Source organism: Lagenorhynchus albirostris, chromosome 19 (genome assembly GCF_949774975.1).
Source record: "Lagenorhynchus albirostris chromosome 19, mLagAlb1.1, whole genome shotgun sequence".
NCBI lineage: Eukaryota > Metazoa > Chordata > Mammalia > Artiodactyla > Delphinidae > Lagenorhynchus > Lagenorhynchus albirostris.
In genome coordinates this window covers 10,502,136-10,521,647 of record NC_083113.1, presented here as the reverse complement: position 1 = coordinate 10,521,647, position 19,512 = coordinate 10,502,136, and the positions used below count along the sequence as shown (strand labels likewise).

The 19,512-nt window shown below is 49.3% G+C and overlaps 1 protein-coding gene across 2 annotated transcripts in view; it reads left to right on the top strand.

Moving 5' to 3' along the window:
• HIF3A (hypoxia inducible factor 3 subunit alpha) overlaps nucleotides 1-15,350 on the top strand; it is a 28,731-nt gene extending 13,381 nt beyond the window's left edge. For both annotated transcript variants that reach the window (XM_060132477.1, XM_060132476.1), the window contains 7 exons: nucleotides 3,034-3,152; nucleotides 4,127-4,317; nucleotides 5,643-5,747; nucleotides 9,650-9,921; nucleotides 11,037-11,154; nucleotides 12,744-12,825; nucleotides 15,164-15,350. In XM_060132477.1, the coding sequence (XP_059988460.1) occupies nucleotides 3,034-3,152; nucleotides 4,127-4,317; nucleotides 5,643-5,747; nucleotides 9,650-9,921; nucleotides 11,037-11,154; nucleotides 12,744-12,825; nucleotides 15,164-15,261 (985 nt within the window). In that variant the 3' untranslated portion in view covers nucleotides 15,262-15,350. The remainder of the gene's footprint in view (nucleotides 1-3,033; nucleotides 3,153-4,126; nucleotides 4,318-5,642; nucleotides 5,748-9,649; nucleotides 9,922-11,036; nucleotides 11,155-12,743; nucleotides 12,826-15,163) is intronic.
• Nucleotides 15,351-19,512: the final 4,162 nt, after the last annotated feature.

Genomic DNA, 19,512 nt, shown 5'->3' with positions numbered 1-19,512 from the left:
TTTTGTGTTCACAACCACCCCATGAGGTATAGCAATTATTTCGATCCCCATTTTTGGGGAGAGAAAACTGAGGACCAGAGAGGGGAAGTCATTTGCCTGATGTCACACAGCTAGTAAATGTCAGAGCTGGGTTTTGACCCAAGGTTGGTCAGGAGGCTACACTAATAACCACCAAACCACACAATCTCTTATTTGCTCAAGCCAGAAACCTAGGAGTCTCTCCTGCATCCTTTTTCTCATTCCCTCCTATCCACATCCACTCTATCCACCTCTGGGATAGATCTTGAATTTGTTTCCCTTCTCTCTGTCTCCATGGCCACCACCATCTCACACCTTGTTTATAGCATTAACCTCCTAACTGAGATCTAAAGCTGGTTTGGATTCCACTGATCACACAACTGCCGAGGTCAGGGGGCAGGTTCTGAAATACGAATTGGTTCATGTCTCTCCCCTGCTCAAAGCCCTTCTGTGGTTCTCCAGTATCCAGAAGAGAAAGCCCCAAAACCTTAACATGGCTCTTCAGGCCCCGTGTGACCTGACTCCTGCATGCCTCCCCTTATCACTCCAAACTTCAGGACCTTTGCACATGCGGATTCCTCTGCCAGGATGCTCCTCCCCCTTCCCTCCTCCTCTTTCTCCTGAATGACGCCCACTCATCCTTCTGGTTTCAGGTCAGACATTACTTACTGCGAGACCCTTTCCTGAACCCCTACAGGAGGTCATATCTCCCCTTTTTCCCTCCTGGTCCTGTCCTTTTGCTTCAGAGCAGTTAGAACCATTTGTGTGTTTAACCAGGCCTTCTTCCTTGATGGCCCTTCTCAAAATTGCATATCTCCTTCTTCGCCTTTCTTTCCCCTAATACTTACTGTCCTATAAAAGTGTGACGTGGGAATTCCCTGGTGGTCCAGTGGTTAGGACTCTGCACTTTCACTGCTGAGGGCCCGGGTTTGATCCCAGGTCAGGAAAGTAAAATCCCTCAAGCCAGCCCCGTAGGAAAAAAAAAAAAAAAAAGTGTGACATGAGCCACATATGTTATTTTGAATTTTCTAATAGCCATTAAAAAAGTAAAAAGAGGGGGAAAGTGGGGGGTGAGGGGTGGGGGGTGAGATGAATTGGGAGATTGGGATTGACATCTATTCACTAATATGTATAAAATAGGTAACTAGTGAGAACCTGCTGTATAGCACAGGGAACTCTACGTCACTTCGCTGTGCAGTAGAAACTAACACAATATTGTAAAACAACTATACCCGCCCCCCCCAAAAAAAGTAAAAAGAAACAGGTGAAATTAGTTTCAATAATACTTTATTAAATACAATATCACATCAATAATACATTGTTAAATCAGTAATACATTATTAATTAATGTAATTAATAATACACTATTAAGTGTATTGTACATTGTAATATAGGTATATGTGTGTGTATTCTAATACATCCAAAAATGTCATTTCAACATGTAATCAATATTAAAAATTATTAATGAGATATTTTAGATTCTTTTTCATACTCAATTTTTTCAATCTGGGGTGTATTTTATACTGACAGTACACCTCAATTCCAACCAGCCATGTTTCAAGTGCTTCTTCGTTAGTGGAAATATATATTTTGTAACTAGATAGATACATTTACCAACAAATAATATCTTTTATTGAAGGTCTGTCTTTTCCCCCTAGCATTTAAGCCCCATGAGAGCAGGGAGTTTTGTCTGTCTTGTGCGCTGCTGAATCTCCAGCGCCCAGAACAGTGTCTGGAACACAGTAGTTGCTCAATAAACAATGATGGCAAATACTTACATAGAGCTCACCCCGTGCCAGGCACGGTTCTATGCATTTGACATACACTAACTCATTTAGGCCTCACGACAACCTGGGGAGGAGGTACTATTATTACTCCCTCTTTACAGAAGAGGAAAATGAGGCCCAGAGAGGTCAGCCATATGCTCAAGGTCACACAGCTCATAAGTGGCAGAGCTGGAATTTGAACCCAGGCTGCTGGCTGCAGAGCCCCTGCTCTTAACCACTAAGTATTACTGGTTGTGTAGGAAATGTCTGTGGAATGAATGAACGCGTGCATTTCATGTGGCATGTATGCATATGTGCGAGCCCAAGTGTATAGAACATGTGTGCATATCTGATGTATACACTTGGGTGTATATGGGAGTTCCTGTTTGTGCCTGTGCCGAGGGTGCATACACGTGTGACTGTGCGACCTTATGTTTTTCTAGAGGGGTGGGGTGGCTTTGGATCCAGCCTAAATTGGGATGTTTCCAGCTCAGAAGGGGTGGGTGAGGATGGGGAAGGATCACAGCTTCTCAAAGAGCTGGTAGAAGGACCACCCACATTCTGACCTGGATAGTGTTCTGCAAATGAGATGCAAATGAAGGTCTGGTCCTCCATCCCAGACCCATTCTCCAGAAGCCAATTTGCAGAGAGAACATTTGAGTGGCTTCTGCAGCTACAGACTGGGGAGGGAGGGGGCGGCAGGAAGGCACGAGGGACGTAAGGATGTATTTATAAATTCGTTCCCTTGAATGTGACAAATGCCTATGAATAGAAGCTTCATAAATAAAATCTCTTATTCATAAAAATATATCCCCATAAATTCTTCCTATTTGGCAACATAAGAATACAGTAAGTGCATATTCCTCATCAATACATTTATAAGAAAATATCTATAAAGAGAATATTTAGTTCTCATGCCTTTCACTCTCCCTGCTCTCTGCCCCTCACGGCCCCTCAGACTCTCCTCTCTCTCTCTCCCCAGGCTATGCTAAATGCCAACTCTTTTTTTCTGCCTTTCCTTCCACAGAGGGAGCTTGGGAAGACACACTTCACTTTCTTGTCAATGCTATTATAATAAAAAGCATTCAACAAAATTTAAATCTTTAAAACAAGTCAATGTGGCAAATTATTTTCTGCACAATGCCCACCAGCCCCCGGATGAGACTGCCCTCCTCTAACAGGACATCATATGTGGAGGCTGCCAGGCACCCTCCCTGACTCCCACTCCCCTTTCTGCCCTGTACCCCAGCCGGGTGGAAGAGACCGAAGTGGTGCTGTCCCTGGAGCAAACGGAGCGACACTCTCGCAGACACGTTCAGCGGGGCACCCCCTCTCAGAAGGATGCCCCTAATCCTGGTGACAGCCTTGGTATGGGGTAGGGCTGGGGCTGGGAGGGGTTGTGTCCCCAGGATGCTCGGAAGAAAGCCCAAGTGCCTTAATGCCACTCGCTTGGCCCTGTGTGACCTGCTTCCCTCCCCTTCTTACTCTCTGAGCCACACCAGCCTCCTTAGTGCTCTGGGAACAAACCAAACTCTTTCATGCCTCAGGGCCTTTGCACATGTAGTTTCCTTCGCCCAGAATGCCCTTCTCTCTTCCCTCCTCCCTCTTCTCTGTCCCCAGGATGATTGCTTCAGTCTTGTTGCTCTCTGCTCTGAATCCTGCTGTGGCTTCCAATCGCCCCCACTTTCCATTTGTTCAGTGCTCCCACTTCACTGTTCTTTGGCTTCCGGTAATCTTGACCCTTCCACGTCTGGCTCCTTTCTACCTCTTCCTTCTCCTCTGCTTAACACCCCACCCCCTCCAATCCTGGATGGATGAGTTTCCCTCCCTGTTTGTTCTTCAGGGCCTCACCGTCTCCAAACTGTTGCTGGCAACCCATGCTCCTGGGTGTGGTAATGAGGTCCCCCATCTCCTTTCCTTTTCTGGCTTAGAACTGGCTCAGGGCCACATCTTGACCTCCAGGGACCTTAGAATCTCCTTGAGGATCACGGGCCAGTCTTTTCTCCTAACATGACAGCCCCCCAGGCTGAATGTTATTCTGTGCCACCAGGGAACCGGGTCAGTCACGTGCCATGGTCCAGCCATGTCAATTTTAAATATTAAAACATTTCCCCACCATTGGGCAATTGCTACAGTCCCCAGCCTACTGTGTGCCCTCACCCCACGTTAGCCCCTCCAGGGCAACTGAAGGGACAGCAGAAGTTCTCCAGGACTCGGCAGCACTGTGAACGGGGTCTATGCTGATTACCTAGTCAGCTGTGCTCCCGGGGGTTGGCAGAGGGCTCTGCCCCTCAGCCCTGGGTGACCCTCCTGTGTCCTCCCCATCTTGATGTGTCCTGCAGACACCTCTGGTCCCCGGATCCTAGCCTTCCTGCACCCCCCTGCCCTGAGTGAGGCCGCCCTGGCCGCTGACCCCCGTCGTTTCTGTAGCCCTGACCTCCGTCGCCTCCTGGCACCGATCCTGGATGGGACTTCAGTAGCCGCTACCCCCAGTGCACCCCCAGCCCCACGACGCCCCCGAAGTCCTCTTCCGGTAAGCAGTCCCCTCCACTTCAGCCCTCAGGATCTAGGCTGTTTTGGCCTTTGGCTTGAACCTTGCTATTCTCTGGGCCTCAGTTTCTCCATCTGTGTAGTGGAAAGGCTGGGATGAGATGGAGTCGGGGGTTCCTTCAAGACCTAGATTCCAGATTCTTCAACTGTTATCTGGACCAAAACCTAGGATGTTTGGGACTGGCGTGGGCGACCCCCTCATTGCTTGTGACCAAGCATCCAGGTTTTCTGAGGTTTGAATTCAGAGTCCAGAATGTCTAATGTCTTAAACTGCACAAACCTGGATTCAAATCCTGACTCTGCCATTTATGGCTGTGTTACCCTGGACAAGTGGGGCCTCGGCTTCTTCACCTGTAAAATTCAGATAATAGCAAGTAGCCACCTCACTGGTTATTGTGAGGGTTCAGCAAAATCATTCATGAGAAGCACTCAGAAAGGCTTCAAGAGACCATAACGGTTACTGTTTTCACTTAAGAGTCCAGATAGTCTGACCTTTCACTCAGGGGTCCATATTATCTGGTCTTGAGTTTCCTTATTCCCACCTTTGTGACCCCCCCCCCAGATATCTTCTCTCCACCGGAGAAATAGACTGTGACCTTTGACCTCACCCTTTACCCTTGGGAAGCTGGACCCGGCATTGTTTTCCTCCAGACTCCAAGACATTTAACCCCAGAGGGCCAGAATATCTTGGCCTCAGGCTTTGGTCTTTCGAACCTTTGATGTTTGCTCTGTCAATCTACACCCAGAGGGACTTCCCTGGTGGTGCAGTGGTTAAGAATCCACCTGCCAATGCAGGGGACACTGGTTCGAGCCCTGGTCCAGGAAGATCCCACATGCCACAGAGTAGCTAAGTTTGTGCGCCACAACTACTGAGCCTGTGCTCTAGAGCCCGTGCACCACAACTACTGAGCCCGCGTGCCGCAACTACTGAAGCCCGCACGCCTAGAGCCCGTGCTCCACAACAAGAGAAGCCACCACAATGAGAAGCCCGCGCACCGCAATGAAGTGTAGCCCCCGCTCGCCGCAACTAGAGAAAGCCTGCATGCAGCAACGAAGACCCAACATAGCCAAAAATAAATAAAATTAAATAAATAAATTTATATATAAAAAAAATTTATACCCAGGCACTCAGACTTTTGAACACTCAGGTGCAGAAACTCACATTTGCTATTTGACCCCTTTGGTGTCCCAGCTGGCTGACATTTGACCCTCACTTCTACTCCTGAGGTCAAATGTTTAGACTGCCTTACTGCTTAACATCTCCCAGGCTCAAGATTTCCTTAAGTCTCTTATTCTCTCTCCCCACAGGCTGATCTCCCAGATGAACTACTTGTGGATGTGGAGAATGCACACAAACTCTTCGCCTCTGGGAAAGACCTTGAGGCAGTGGAGACAGATCTAGATATAGCTCAGGTAAGGGCTGGCATGGAAGGAACGGTCTTTACCTCTGGGTTCTGGGTGACATATCTAAGTTTTAGAGAAGGATCGTGGAATGGTTAAGGGGATGAGTGGATGGATGGATAGATGGGTCATTGAATTCACTAGGTGGATGATGGTAGAGAGATGGATGGGTAATGCTTAGGTATTTGGACGATGGATGGATGGACGGATGGATGGATGATGTATGTTTGGATGGGTAGCTGGATAGATAGACCGTTGGATGGATGATAGATGGATAATGTTTGGATGATTGATGGTCTGGAGAGATAAATGACAGTGGCATGGATGTATTAGCTATATATCACTGTGTAACAAATTACCCCAAAACTCAGTACCTTCAAACAAACATTTATGGGACTTCCCTGGCAGTCCAGTGGTTGAGACTTCGCCTTCCAATGCAGGGGGTGCAGGTTCAATCCCTGGTCGGGGAGCTAAGATCCCACATGCCTCGGGGCCGAAAAACCAAAACAGAAAACAGATGCAATATTGCTACATATTCAATAAAGACTTTAAAAATGGTCCACATCAAAAAAAAAAAAACTTAAAAAAAAAACCCCAAACATTTATTAGGTCACACAATTTCTGAGAATCAGGAATCTGGGAGCAGCTTAGCTGGATGGTTTATTCTGAGTCTGTCATGAGGTTGAAGTCAAGCCCTCAGTCAGGGCCACAGTCATCTGGGGCTAGAGGATTCAATTCCAAACTCGCACACATGGCTGTTGGCAGGCCTCGGTCCCTCACTGGCTTTGGCTGGAGGCCTCAGTTCCTCACCATGTGGGCCTGCATAGAGGCTGCCTAAGCAACCTCACAGCATGGCAGCTGGCTTCCCCCAAGGCAAGTAATCCAAGAGACAGAGAGTGAACCTAAGACAGAAGATGCAGTCTTTCATAAGCTAATCTCAGAAGTGACATACCATCACTTCTGCTGTATTGTATTGGTCATACAGACCAACCCTGGTACAATGTGGAAGGCAGCCACAAACAAGTGGGAACACCAAAAGGTCAGGGTCATTGGGATTTATGTCTCTCCTTCACACAAAACTCACTCACCCCCTCCCAAGTCCCCCAAAGTCTCTTCCCACTACAGCATCAACTTTAAGTCCAGAATCTCGTCACCTCAGTCAGGTCTGGGTGTGGCAAAGCACCTCAAATACAGTTCCTCTCAATCTGTTGGTCTGTGAACTAAAGAGACAAGTTGTCTGCCACCCACATACCCAACATCCAGTGATGGGACAGGCATAGAATAACTGCCAAAAACACTCCTATTCAAAAAATAGGGGAAAGGAGAGCACACAGGTATCACTGGTCCACAGCAGTTTTGAAATCCAGTTGGGCAAATATCAAAAGTTCCTTGGTCAGAACCCATTCTGACTCAAAAACGTCCCAGGAGTTTTTCTCCGTGGTTCTTGGCTCCACCCTCTGGGCTCTTGGCAATTCACTCTGAGTCATCCTTCCTTTTTCATAAAAAGGTAACATGTATTTGCAACTGAGTGGTTTTTGTAACCTGCTTCCTGCTTTTAGAACTTTGATGGCCCGAAGGTCTCTTTTCATTTTGTACCATCTCTGTCCCTTTCAGGCCAAGCTGGCAATGCTTCTGTTCATATAATTCTCTTTAAAAAAAAAAAACAAACAACAAAAAACATTGTATGTCTTAAATGAATCTCTTTGGAGTTCACTCCATTAGACAAAAGCCATACCCACAAATCTCTGAGAGAAACCCTTCTCTACCTTGGGCTTCTGTTGAGATGGCAGAGTGACAGTGCCCTGAGGTTTAATAGAAGCCCTATTGTTTGATTGAGAAGACCTGTGAGGCACATCCTTAAACCCTAGAGTACCTTTTGTCTGACTGAGGATATTCTAGGCACCACCTTTTGTCTTTCTGGGGTCTTAACAAGGAATTTTATAAACACACCCTGGGCTTAATCTTTAGACCATGCTTTCCTGAGAGTGCCCTTCTTTGCTCAGAAACCGTTTCTTAATTTTAGCATCACTTGCTATCTGGTTCCCAGAGTCAGCCAAACCCAAGGTGAGGGGCACAGTCCTCCAGACTCTCAAGTCTGCCCAAGACTTCTGACATCAGCCACAAGTTTGGGGGTCCCCAGGGCTACCCTCATTTCAGAGCAGCTGCCTGCAAATTCGGAGACTCTCATGGGCTCCCTCAGGTTTTATAATTTACTAGAACTAGTCATAAAACTAAGGAAAGCACTGTATTTATGATTACAGTCTTATTATAGCAAAAGAATATTATAGCCAAAGGAAGAAATTCATAGGGTAGAATCTGGGACTGGGAAAGTCCCAAGTTCAAAGCTCTCAGGTCCCCAGGGATGGTATTACCCTCCTGTCATTGATGTGTGGAAACATGCATATGGAATACTGCCAGTCCCGGAAGCTCACCCCAGCTTTGGTCTCCAGAGTTTTTATTGAGGTTTCATTGTGTAGGCATGATCAATTGAGTTATTGCCAATGTAGTTGAGTTCCATCTCCATCTCCACCTTCCCCAGCACACACACACATTTTCCTTGGAGGTCAGGCTGATTTCATGGGGCCCAAAGCCCCAGCCCTCAAATCCCATGGTTGGCTTTTCTGGCATGGAGAGTCCCCATCCTCAGTTGTCTTGTCAGAGTAAACTATCAGGTGTGGTCCAAGGGGTCCATCACGAGTAGCCAAGACACACCTATCACTTGGGAAATTCCAAGGGTTTAGATGTCACCTCCCAGGAGCCAGGACAAAGGCCGAACCTCTTCTTGGGTAAAATTCTTCACTGCACAGGGAGGTTGAGAATTTTCAAGCCCTTCAAGCCCCAGCTCCTTCCTGTTTAACATTTCTTCCTTTATCTTTTCTCTCCCTTTGCCTTTCACTCCAAGTAAGCAAGAAGAAATCAGGCAGCCCCTTCAACACTTTGGCTGGAAATCTCCTTAGCTGGATCACCCAGCTTACTAGTTACATTTTCTACTTTCAACAAAACTGCAGGTGACAGTGTTGCTAAACTTTCAGCCACTTCCCAGCAAAAATCTTTCCTCCAGCCTCGGATAACGTGTTCCTCACTTGCCTTCAAGCCCTCAGTGGCAGGCTCCTCGTGGTTCAAATTCTGACTAATGCCTTGTTCAAGGCAATCCAGGCCTCCTCTGACGGGCCCTTCAAAGTCCTCGAGCCCTTGCTCACTGCCCAGTGCAAAAGCCCCTCTCCCATTTTAGGTTTTTGTTACAGCTACACCCCACACTCCTTATCAAAATCTTATTTGCTATCTATTTCTGGATAACAAATTACTGTAAAACTTTGAAGGTTAATACAAGCGTGTATTGCTTCACATACTTTCCGAGGGTCAGGGGTTTGGGAATCACTTAGCTGGGTGGCTTTTGCTCAGCGTCTCTCATGAGGTTGCAGTCAAGATGTCACGCTGGGCTGCAGTCATCTGAAGGCTTGATTGGGACTAGAATATCCACTTCCAAGATCCCTCCCTTGGCTGTTGGCAAGAGGTCTGTTTCTTGCCATGTAGGCCTCTCCAGAGGGCTCCCCTCAAGAGCCAGTGACCTGAGAGAGAGAGAGCACAGCAACAACGGAAGCCACAGTATCGTTACAACCTAATGTTGGAAGTCACACACCATCATCTCCTCAATATCCTATTGTTACCAGGTCAGCCCTAGTCACCATAGTAGGGGAATAACCTAGGGTGTGAATACCAAGAGGTGAGGATCCTTGGGGGCCATCTTGGCAACTGGCTACCACAGAGTCCTTCTACCCATTTTACAGATGAGGAAACTGAGGCTCAGACCCTTGACCTCAGGCACACAACTCAGAAGTGGTGGAGCTGGGACTCTAGCCCGGGTCCACCCAAGGCCAAGGCTCATGCTCTTAACTCCCTCCTGCCCTCCGCAGGACGTCGATGCTCTGGACTTGGAGATGCTGGCCCCCTACATCTCCATGGATGATGACTTCCAGCTCAACTCCAGTGAGCAGCTACCCAGGGCCTACCACAGACCTCCAGGGGCTGTTCCCCGGCCCCGTGCACGGAGCTTCCACGGCATGTCGCCCCCAACCCCTGAGCCCTCCCTGCTGCCCCGCTGGGGGAGCGACCCCCGGCTGAGCTGTTCCAGCCCCTCCAGAGGGGACCCCTCAGCATCCTCCCCCATGGCTGGGGCTCGGAAGAGGTGAGCCACAGTAGAGGTGGGATATAAAGAAGTGTAGAGGGAACTCCCTGGCGGTCCAGTGGTTAGGACGCCACGCTTTGACTGCTGAGGGTGTGGGTTCAATCCCTGGTCGGGGAACTCAGATCCTGTAAGCAGTGGCGTGGCAAAAAAAAAAAAAAAAAAAAGAAGTGTAGAGAAGGTCCCTGACCCCATCTTTCTCCTGCCTCCTACTTCAGCCTCATCCCTCATTATTCCTCCTACCCTGACCTCTGCTCCAGCCAGGCCCGCAGTGTCCCCAGCACATGTCATGTTTGTTTCAAACTTTGTATCTTTGCCTAGGCTGTGCCTTCCTTCTGGAGTGCCCTCCACTGTTCTCATTGTTTATCCAAATCCCACCAATCAACCACGGCCCTCCCCTTTGGAATTTGTTTCTATCTGGCCTAGTAACAATTTTTGTCATAGTTCAGAGGACATTGCCACAGTGTCAGAGAAACTGTCTAGAACTAAGTTCCCTAACACCTTTGAATATCTGTTGAAAGCCATGGACCCTTCCCAAGAAGATTTACATGCACATATAGACACATGATCTCGCGTATAATTTCAGAGGATCCACGTCCCCCTTCCAAAGATGTTACACTACGAATACTCAAGTTTTTGCTCTCCAGATTGTAGGCGTGTGCCCATTTAGTCTCCAGGGTGGTCTCGTTACTATCCTTATAAGGCTTTCATGGATACATCTCATTATTTTCCAAGGCTTTCAGTGGATATACAGTGGGTGCCTAATAAAGAGTTGTGAAGTGAGAGAGGGAGGAAATTAGTGAATCTAGTAGTTGGGTGGATGGATGGATGGATGGATGGATGAGTGGGTGGCTGAGTGGATGGACAGATAGGCGGACGAATGGAAGGATAGACGGATGGTAGTTGTACAGGTGGGTGGGTGGGTGGGTGACGGATCACTGGGTAGATGAATGGGAAGATGGATTGGCAGATGGATGAATGGATGGATTGGTGGGTGTATGAGTAAAGGAATAAATAGGTGCTTGGGGGAGTGAATGAACACTCATCACCTGCTCACATTGGTGCCCACACCTGCCCAGGTTTGCTGGGTTCTGAGATTCTTGCCTGTCTTCCTCCAGGGCCCTGGCCCAGAGCGCAGAGGACGAGGCAGAGGGGGTGGAGCTGCTGGGAGTGAGACCCCCCAAACGGTCCCCCAGCCCAGAACCCGAAAACTTCCTGCTGCCTCCCCTCAGCCTGGTATGTGTGGGGATTCGTGGGATTCTCTGGCCCTCAGAACCCAGCAGGCTTAAACCTAGTTTTTATAGATGGAAAAACAAGAGAGGCAGGGAGGGCCTGGCTGAAGGTCAAATGCACGGTCAGCCATCCAGCTAGGGCTAGGACCTTGATCTGCTGGTTCAGGCGACAGGTATGGAAGGGCTTTGCAAATAGACGTAAGTTGGTGGTAGGTGCTAAGAAGAAAAAATAAGCAGGGTAAGGGGAGAAATGACAAGGGTGAATATCTCTAGGAATCTTCTCTGCTCCCACGGAACACTCCCTCCCAAACCTAGCACAGGTCTTGGCCTTTGATTATTAGTGTAGCTTTAAGAGTACAGACACTAGAGTCAGACTGACTTGGGCTCGAGTCCCAGGTCCGTCACTCAGTAACTGTGAGACCCTGGGTGGGTGACGTCACCTCTCAGCCTCAGTCTCCTCATCTGGGAAGTAGCAGATGGTTACATTTCACAGGACTGGCATGAGACGGCCCTTAGCTGCTCTTAGTGGGCTATTGACAAGTGGGCGTATAAACACCAACCGAACAAGAGCAGCACCTCGGGCTCCTCACTCTGAACAGGGCTGGGTTTTTGTTTGTTTGTTTTGTTTTTTGCGGTACGCGCGCGGGCCTCTCACTGCTGTGGCCTCTCCCGTTGCGGAGCACAGGCTCCGGACGCGCAGGCTCAGCGGCCACGGCTCACGGGCCCAGCCGCTCCGCGGCATGAGGGATCTTCCCGGACCGGGGCACGAACCCGCGTCCCCTGCATCGGCAGGCGGACTCTCAACCACTGCGCCACCAGGGAAGCCCTGAACAGCGCTGTTGGAACATGAGAGTGTGGTTGAGAATATCAACAGCTCTGATTTATTGAGTGCCTACCATGTGCCAGACGCTGACTGCACCAAGTGCCTTGCATGATTATTCAGTCCCTACAGCCACTCTTGAAATATTATTATTATTCACATTCACACACAAGAGGTTAAGCAACTGTATCAGTCAGAGACTGGACAGGAAACAGAGAACATGTTCAAATGGGGTGTTGAGGAGAATTTAGTAACAGGACTGTTGGCAAAGGTGTAGGCATCACCCTGGGGCTAGCAACACCATCCCTAGCCTGAAGGCACAGGGCAGAGGGGTGGTCACTGGATCCTGGAGAGAGTAGGGTCCACCTTGCAAGAGCTGAAACCTTCCATGGAGGGACACAGCCAACCCAAGATGACCCAGCAGGGAAGCAGCTAGAAGATCAAATACCCCTTGTCTTCCTCCTCCCACCTGCTGGTATCTCCCATCATGTGAACCTCAAAGGAACACACAGAGCAAGGTTGCACGTTGGTGGAGTCCACACGCACAGGTCAGCCTGCTGGGGCACTGAAGAAGGGGAGAACAAGGCTCTGGAGGGACCCACAGAGGACATCTGGGACAGTGACTCACCCTAATTCACACAGCCAATAAGCAGCCACTGAACACCACAGTGCCCGTAACCACTGCCCCATCCTGCCTCCTTGGATATGATGATGATGGTGATGATGGTGATGATGATGGCGATGATGATGGTGGCTTTGTCTGTGTCCCCTAGAGTTTCCTTCTGACAGGAGGACCAGCCCCAGAGAGCCAGCAGGATCCCAGCACCCACCTCCTAGAACTGAATGAGCCCCTGGGTGAGTAGCAACCTGGGTAGACAGAGAGGCTCTGGGTCCCCATCTCCTGTGGGAGGTGCCTTAGATGGCTGAGAGAGGGTGGGATGATTCTGAGGCTGGTGGGGGGGTCTGTCTGTGCCTGGACATGACCTTAGTGGAAACAGGCAGCCCCTCCCTCTTCTCGGGGACACTGTGGGAGGAAAGAGAGGCCCTGAGGGAGGCAGGGGCTGGCCAAAGCTGTCCCTTGAGGTGGAAGCTGAGCCCGGGCCTGAGTCTAGGTCTCCCGAAGCCTGTGTCTGATTGTCCCTTGGTCATTCCCAGCTGTGTGGCTTTGGGAGATAGTTTCTGCTTCTGGAGTCTCGGTTTGCCCCTTCTTGTCAGTGGGGGCCTATTTTCCATAAGGAAAAACCCCAACGAACTTTTTGGCCCACCCAATATAAGAGTTCATACTTTAAGGAGATGTTTTGAGGACTTGTGGATATGCTGCCCAGGAAGAGCTTAGCACGAGACCTGTTTCACAATAAATGCTCAAGAAATGTCGCCCTTAAGGTGATGCTGGTCCCAGACCACCCCACCCCCGCAACGCTGCAGAGTATGAGACAAGCTGCTTTGTCTGTGTTGCTCTCATCATCTTCCAGCACAACTATGAATAGCCATAGCTCCATCTGAAACCTGCAGGCACTGGCCATGAGGGAGCTTTCCAAAGCACGAATCTGACCCTGGCCTTCCTCTGCTCAAAGCTCTTCTATGCCTCCCTAGCGCCCTTCAGAGAAAGATCAAGCCCCTCATCTTGGACTCCAGTCTCTGCGGGGTCTGACTGTTGCCTCGTCTCAGACTGCACTCTGCTTCACATCCTCCGTTTCAGCCACAGTCACTATCCTTTAATTCATTCTTTCCTTCATGTGTGTAACAAATATTCACTAAACACACAGTAAGTGCCAGGCACTGTCCTAAGAGCTGAAGACAAAACTGGGAACAAAACACGGAAACCCCTGCCCTCTGACAGGGGTCAGAGCTGACATGCTAGTGAGGGAGACAGTCCAGAACAAAGAAACAAATGCAATAAAGAGTACACGTGATGAAAAATAGTGCTACTTGGGAAAATAATGTGTGCAGAGGAAAAAGGAGTTCTGTGGTGGGGGGATTTCCATTTTAAACAGTATGATTAGGGGTGGTCTCACTGAGAAGGTGCCATTTGAACAAAGACCTTAAGGAGGTGAGGGAGTGAGTTGTGACAATTTCTGGGGGAAGAGCATCTCAGGCAGAGGGAACGGCGAATGCAAAGGTCCTGAGGTGGGAGTGTATCTGTCTTCTATGGGGAAAAATCAGGCCAGTGTGGCTAAAACACAGAGAAGAGAGGAGAGAAGCAGATTCCACAGGGCCACTGTGGGGCATTGTGAAGACTTTGAAGTCATCTTGCTTGAGGAGGCTGCCTCAGGGCCTTTGCATATGCTGATCCCTCTGCCTGGAATGCTTTTCCCTCCATTCTTTGTCTAATTACTACATCCTTTAGATCTCAGATCAAATACGACTCCTTCCACAGAGCCTTCCCTCATTTCCCAAGCTATGGTTTGAAACACTCATCACAGTCCACGTTCACGTAGGAATTTGTAACATTATTTGATTACTGTCTGTCTGCTCCTCACAGGGCAGGGGCCTGGCCTGTCTTGGTCATTGTGCTTCACCGTGTGTGCAAGCCTGGGCACAGAGCAAGGCCTCAGTACATATTTGTAATTGAAGAGCTAACGTTTATCTAGAGCTCATTCTGTGCCAAGCTTTGTGCTCAGTCTGTTACATACGTACATGGTCCAATTGACGTCCCTCACTGGAATGTCAGCCCCACGAGGGCAGGAAGTTTCATTTATCCTGTTCACTACTGTGTCCCCAGTGCCTGGCACACAGTAGGTGCTCAACAAATATTTTTTGAATGAGTGAATTCTCATGAGTGAAGTAGGTCTAAGTATCCCTGTTTCCCAGATGACCACAGCTCACTGGGCGCTGTTCAAAGCGCTTTACGTGGATTCACTCATTTACTCCTCACTGACAGCCCTGTGGGAGGCAGGGGAGGTATTGTTGTTAGCCCATTTTACAGATGAGGTAACTGAGGCACAGAGAGGTAAAGTCACCTGTCCCAGTTCATACAGCAAGTAAATAGCAGAGCCTGGATTCAAACTCAGGTGGCATCTGGCTCCAGGCTTCTTAACATCAGGACACCTGAGATTCAGAGAACAGCACTTGCCCAAGATTTCAGTCCTATTTGAATCCGGGCATGCCTGCCTCACCAGCCATGCTCTTAACTGTCTGAAGACGGGTTGGGGTGATAACTCCCCACTGGTTTACCTTCCATCTTCCCCCACAGGCCTGGGCCCCTCCCTGCTCTCTCTCTACCCGGACGAGGACACCGCCCAGCCCAGGAGCCACTTTCAGCCAGCGGCAGGCTTGGCCCAGGCCAACTGAGCCAGGTCCTCTTCCCACCTCCCTTCTCCCCCCACAAGAAAGGACGTCAATCATACTCCAAGCCGGCAGCCAATGCACAGGACGGAGGTGCCGGGAGAGGGGCTCCCTCTCTCCTCTCGGTGACCCCCGCCCGCCTCAGGCCTACCTCAGTCCCCACCCCTCTGCCCCACCCCCACTGTCTGGGGGTGCTCCGGGGTGGTCTCAGCTCAGTGACCTCTGGGAGGGGGTCCCTGGCCCCCTCCTGCTTCTCTCAGGACTTCCCTTGGGGTTCTCAGTACCGGTTACCTCATCCTTTTCTCCAATTCTCTTGGCTTTATTTTCGGTAATTAGGGGTGGTGGAGTTTGGGGCTCAGGTCTGCGTTTCTGGGCTTGGGGGAGTATTGATAACCAGAAGCACCTTGCTTTCCATCCATCTTTCTTTCATTCTTATTTTTATTTTTGTTGCTTTCATGATATGTTTTTCATCGCTACGAACTGCCTGGGGTCCACAAGAATGTGGGACCCTGATCTTCCCACCAACTCAGGTGTCAATGGGGACGGCAGGCCTCTGGGCCAGACCTCACCCCTGGCGACTCCTGATTGAGCCCTTAGCCTCCCAAGCGGCCACCCAGCTCTGCCCACCCCTCCGCTCTGGACTTCTGCTGGCTCCTGCCTGACCTGGACCCCGACTCCATAGGTGGTCTTCCTATCCCAGGTGTAGCTTCCGACCTCTGCTTCCAGACCATACCACCTCCAACCCTTTCTGGTTCTAGACCTTGCATCCTCCAAACCGCTGTGATTCCGGATCTCACCGTCTTCTCCTTCTGGACCCCACAATCTCCAACTCTGTCTATCTTTCTACTTCATGCTTTCTAAAGTTGTCTGGTTCTAGGCCTCACAACCTCCAACTCCCTCAGGCCTAGGACCACCAGAACCCTCTGGTTCTAGAGCTCACTCTCCGCCTTGCTCTGGTTCTAGAGCTCACTCTCCGCCTTGCTCTGGTTCTAGAGCTCACGCTCCACCTTCCTCTGGTTCTAGAGCTCACTCTCTGCCTTCCTCTGGTTCTAGAGCTCACTCTCCGCCTTCCTCTGGTTCTAGAGCTCACTCTCCGCCTTCCTCTGGTTCTAGAGCTCTCCCCACAGGTCTCCCTTCTTCTCAATGGCACATGCTCCTACTCCTGCTGATTCCAGCTCTTACAACCAGATTTCTTCTGATTTTGGAACCCCACATCCCCAAGCTTGGAATTGGTTCTAGTCTTCCTGATCTGTAACGCATTTCGTTCCAAATCTAGACTTCGTGATGTCTCAATCATTTTGATTCACGATGCCCAGCTCATCCCTTTTCAACTCTACACTCGAGACTTGCTTCTCCCATCAAAAAGAAGTAAAATGGGTTTCATGTCTTGACCTTATGGGTTTCGTGTCTGGACCTTTCAGAACCAGACACAATGTTCCAGTTCTCTTTTGCTCTCGACCTCATCATCGCTACCACTGGCTGGTCCTGGACTATACAACCTTTACACTTTGCAGTTTCCAGGGCCCTCTGATTCCAGATCTGATGATCTCCCTTTCTTCTGGTTCTAGTAATGGGCTTCAAATGTCTTCTGATTCCAGACCTCGTCCTATAAATTTCCTTGATTCTAGACCTCACAATCTCCAATTGCCCCTCATTCCACATCTTATGACTCCAAACTACCACGTATCTAGAACTCAGCCTTCAAACATCTTCTGATTACAGACCTTGCCTTATAAATTTTTCTGGTTCTAGACCTTACAGCTTTAAATTCCTGATTCTAGACCTTACAACTCCCAAATCCCTCTGGTCCTAGAACTTGGTCTTCAGACTTTTTCAAATTCTAGTCCTTACTCTGTATCTCTGGTTCTAGACCTCACAGCATCCAAGTGCCTCTATTTCAGATCCACATTGTTTTGGCTCTAGAACTCAGCCTCCAAAGGCTTCTGATTTTAGAATCTGGACCTTGCCCTGTAGATTCCTCTAGTTCTGAATCTTAAGACCTCTGACTCCCTCACTCCAGACCCCACCCTCCTAACTCTATTCTGGGCTTCCCGCCCAACTCAACTTGCTCTAATTACTACTCTCTGCCTTAAGTCTTCCCATCCCAGATCCCTACCCTCCAGGTCCTTGAGCTAGTGGACTTCATGTTCAAGCCTTTCCATTCTCAGTCTCATATCCCTAAAAGTTCTCTGTCCTAGAACCCCCTCCCTCCCCACCTCAGCCCTCAGATATGTACTTACTATTACTTAACCCCAGGTATCTGGGGAACCTGGGGCTCCCTCACAATCCAGGTGACTTCCCCAGCCGCACAGGCACACGCACAGCCCTATCTGCATATCATGGGGTGGGGAGAGAGGCCAGGACTCCTCAGTACTCCACCACCACCTATGTGTCCCCGTCCCCTTCCCCCAACCTTCTTTCGACGATGGTGCTATTCTCGGTCTCCCACAGGAAAAGGCCTCCCTCTCTCAACCCAATTCACCCCCTTTATGGAAGGCACTTCTCACTGTTTTGTCAAGGGATGGCCTGTCCAGATCGGTGCTATGAGGGGAAGGGTCTGACCCCTCCCTCTCTCAGCAGGTGACCTAGGCCCTCTATGGAGGGAACTGTGGGGGCTGGGGGAGGGGAAGGGACTGGACCAGCCATGCTGGCTGTGAAACCCACTGATCTCTAAACCCCCATAAAGATCTCACCTTGGTAGGCACCAGAGCTCTGTGTGTTGACTCATCTGTGGGGTCGCTTCAGGGGGTGGGGGTGCACCGGCTGACTGGGTGTCCATGTCACTTTGTGATATAGGTCTATGTAACGTTGTGTGTCTGGTGATGTTTTCATTCTGTGTGGGTCATTGTGACATAATTCTGTGAACCTGTGTGTGGGGAGGGTTGTAATTCCTCCTACATGTGTTACTGTCTGGGTGAAATGGTTCAGCCTTATGTGTGTTTCTCATTACTGTGGATTTCTGTGTTCCTGAGTGTAGGAGGCATTGCGATTTTTTTTTTTTGTACCTGTGTGTTGTCTGTGTGGTGGTGTGATTCTAGATGCACGTATGGGACTGTGTGACAGTATAATTCTGTGTATTGTCTCTGTGACATGATTCTCTGTACTTGAGTTTGTGTGTGTGTGCGCGTGCGCACGTGCCAAAGAGAGATTTTGTGTCTACAGCTTCCTGTGTGGACGGGTGTGCCTGTTCTGTCATGTCACCCTCATAACCCCTCTCCTATGTTCCACAAAGTAATCTTTTCAAAGGAAGAAAACCACTTTTAGGAACTCCCTGGTGGTCCAGTGATTAGGACTTGGCACTTTCACTGCCATTGCCCGGGTTCAATCCCTGCTTGGGGTGAACTAAGATCCCGCAAGCCACACGGCGTGGCAATAAATAAATAAATAAATAAAAATTAAAAAAAAGAAAAGAAAGCCACTTTTAAGCCTTCGCACTTGCTGTTCCCTCTGCCTTAAATGCCCTTCTCTCTTCTCCCCTCTCTTCACCTGATTATCTCCTACTCATACATTAGATCTTGGTTCAGACATCCCCTCCTCCAAGAAGTCTTCCCTGCCTACCTCAGCTGGGTGAGGTCCTCCCACAACCTGAGAGCTGCCCGCCCCACCCCCCCATCAGCTCTAGGTACTCTGTCCCACTTTGAGTACTTCGGGGTGGATATAAAAAGTACTTACACTGTGTCAGGCCCTCTGTCACTTTACTTACGTGATCTTATCAAACTCTCCTCTAATCCTATACAATAGGCAGTTCTTATCCCCATTTTGCAGTGAATGAAACTGAGGTTCAAAGAGGATGATCACTTGCCCGAGGTCACACAGCAGGGAAGGGCTGTGCTGGACTCCAATCCAGGATTCAAATCCATTATGGCATTCTTCCCACACACACCAAAAAAAAAAAAAAAAAAAAAAAATCTAACCTCCAGCGTAGGCTCTGGAGCACACAGGAACAGTAGAGTAGGAATTAAGAGCACAGGAATTAGGTGGGACAGGTTCAAGTTCTGGCTCTGCCACTTTCTTATTGTATGACCTTGGGCAAATACGTTGACCTCTGCAAATCTCAGTGTCCTTATCTGTAAAGTGGAGACGATACTAGTATTTACCTTCTCGGGTGATTGTCGGATGTGGTAGGGTCAGATTGCCAGGACAAGAAGTTTTGGGGGTGGGAGAGCTTGTGCTATCTCCAGGAGGGGAGCCAGAGCAGGGCCTTAAAGGATTTAGTGCTACAGTTCGGTATTGAGTAGCGGCTGTGGGTTTAGGAAG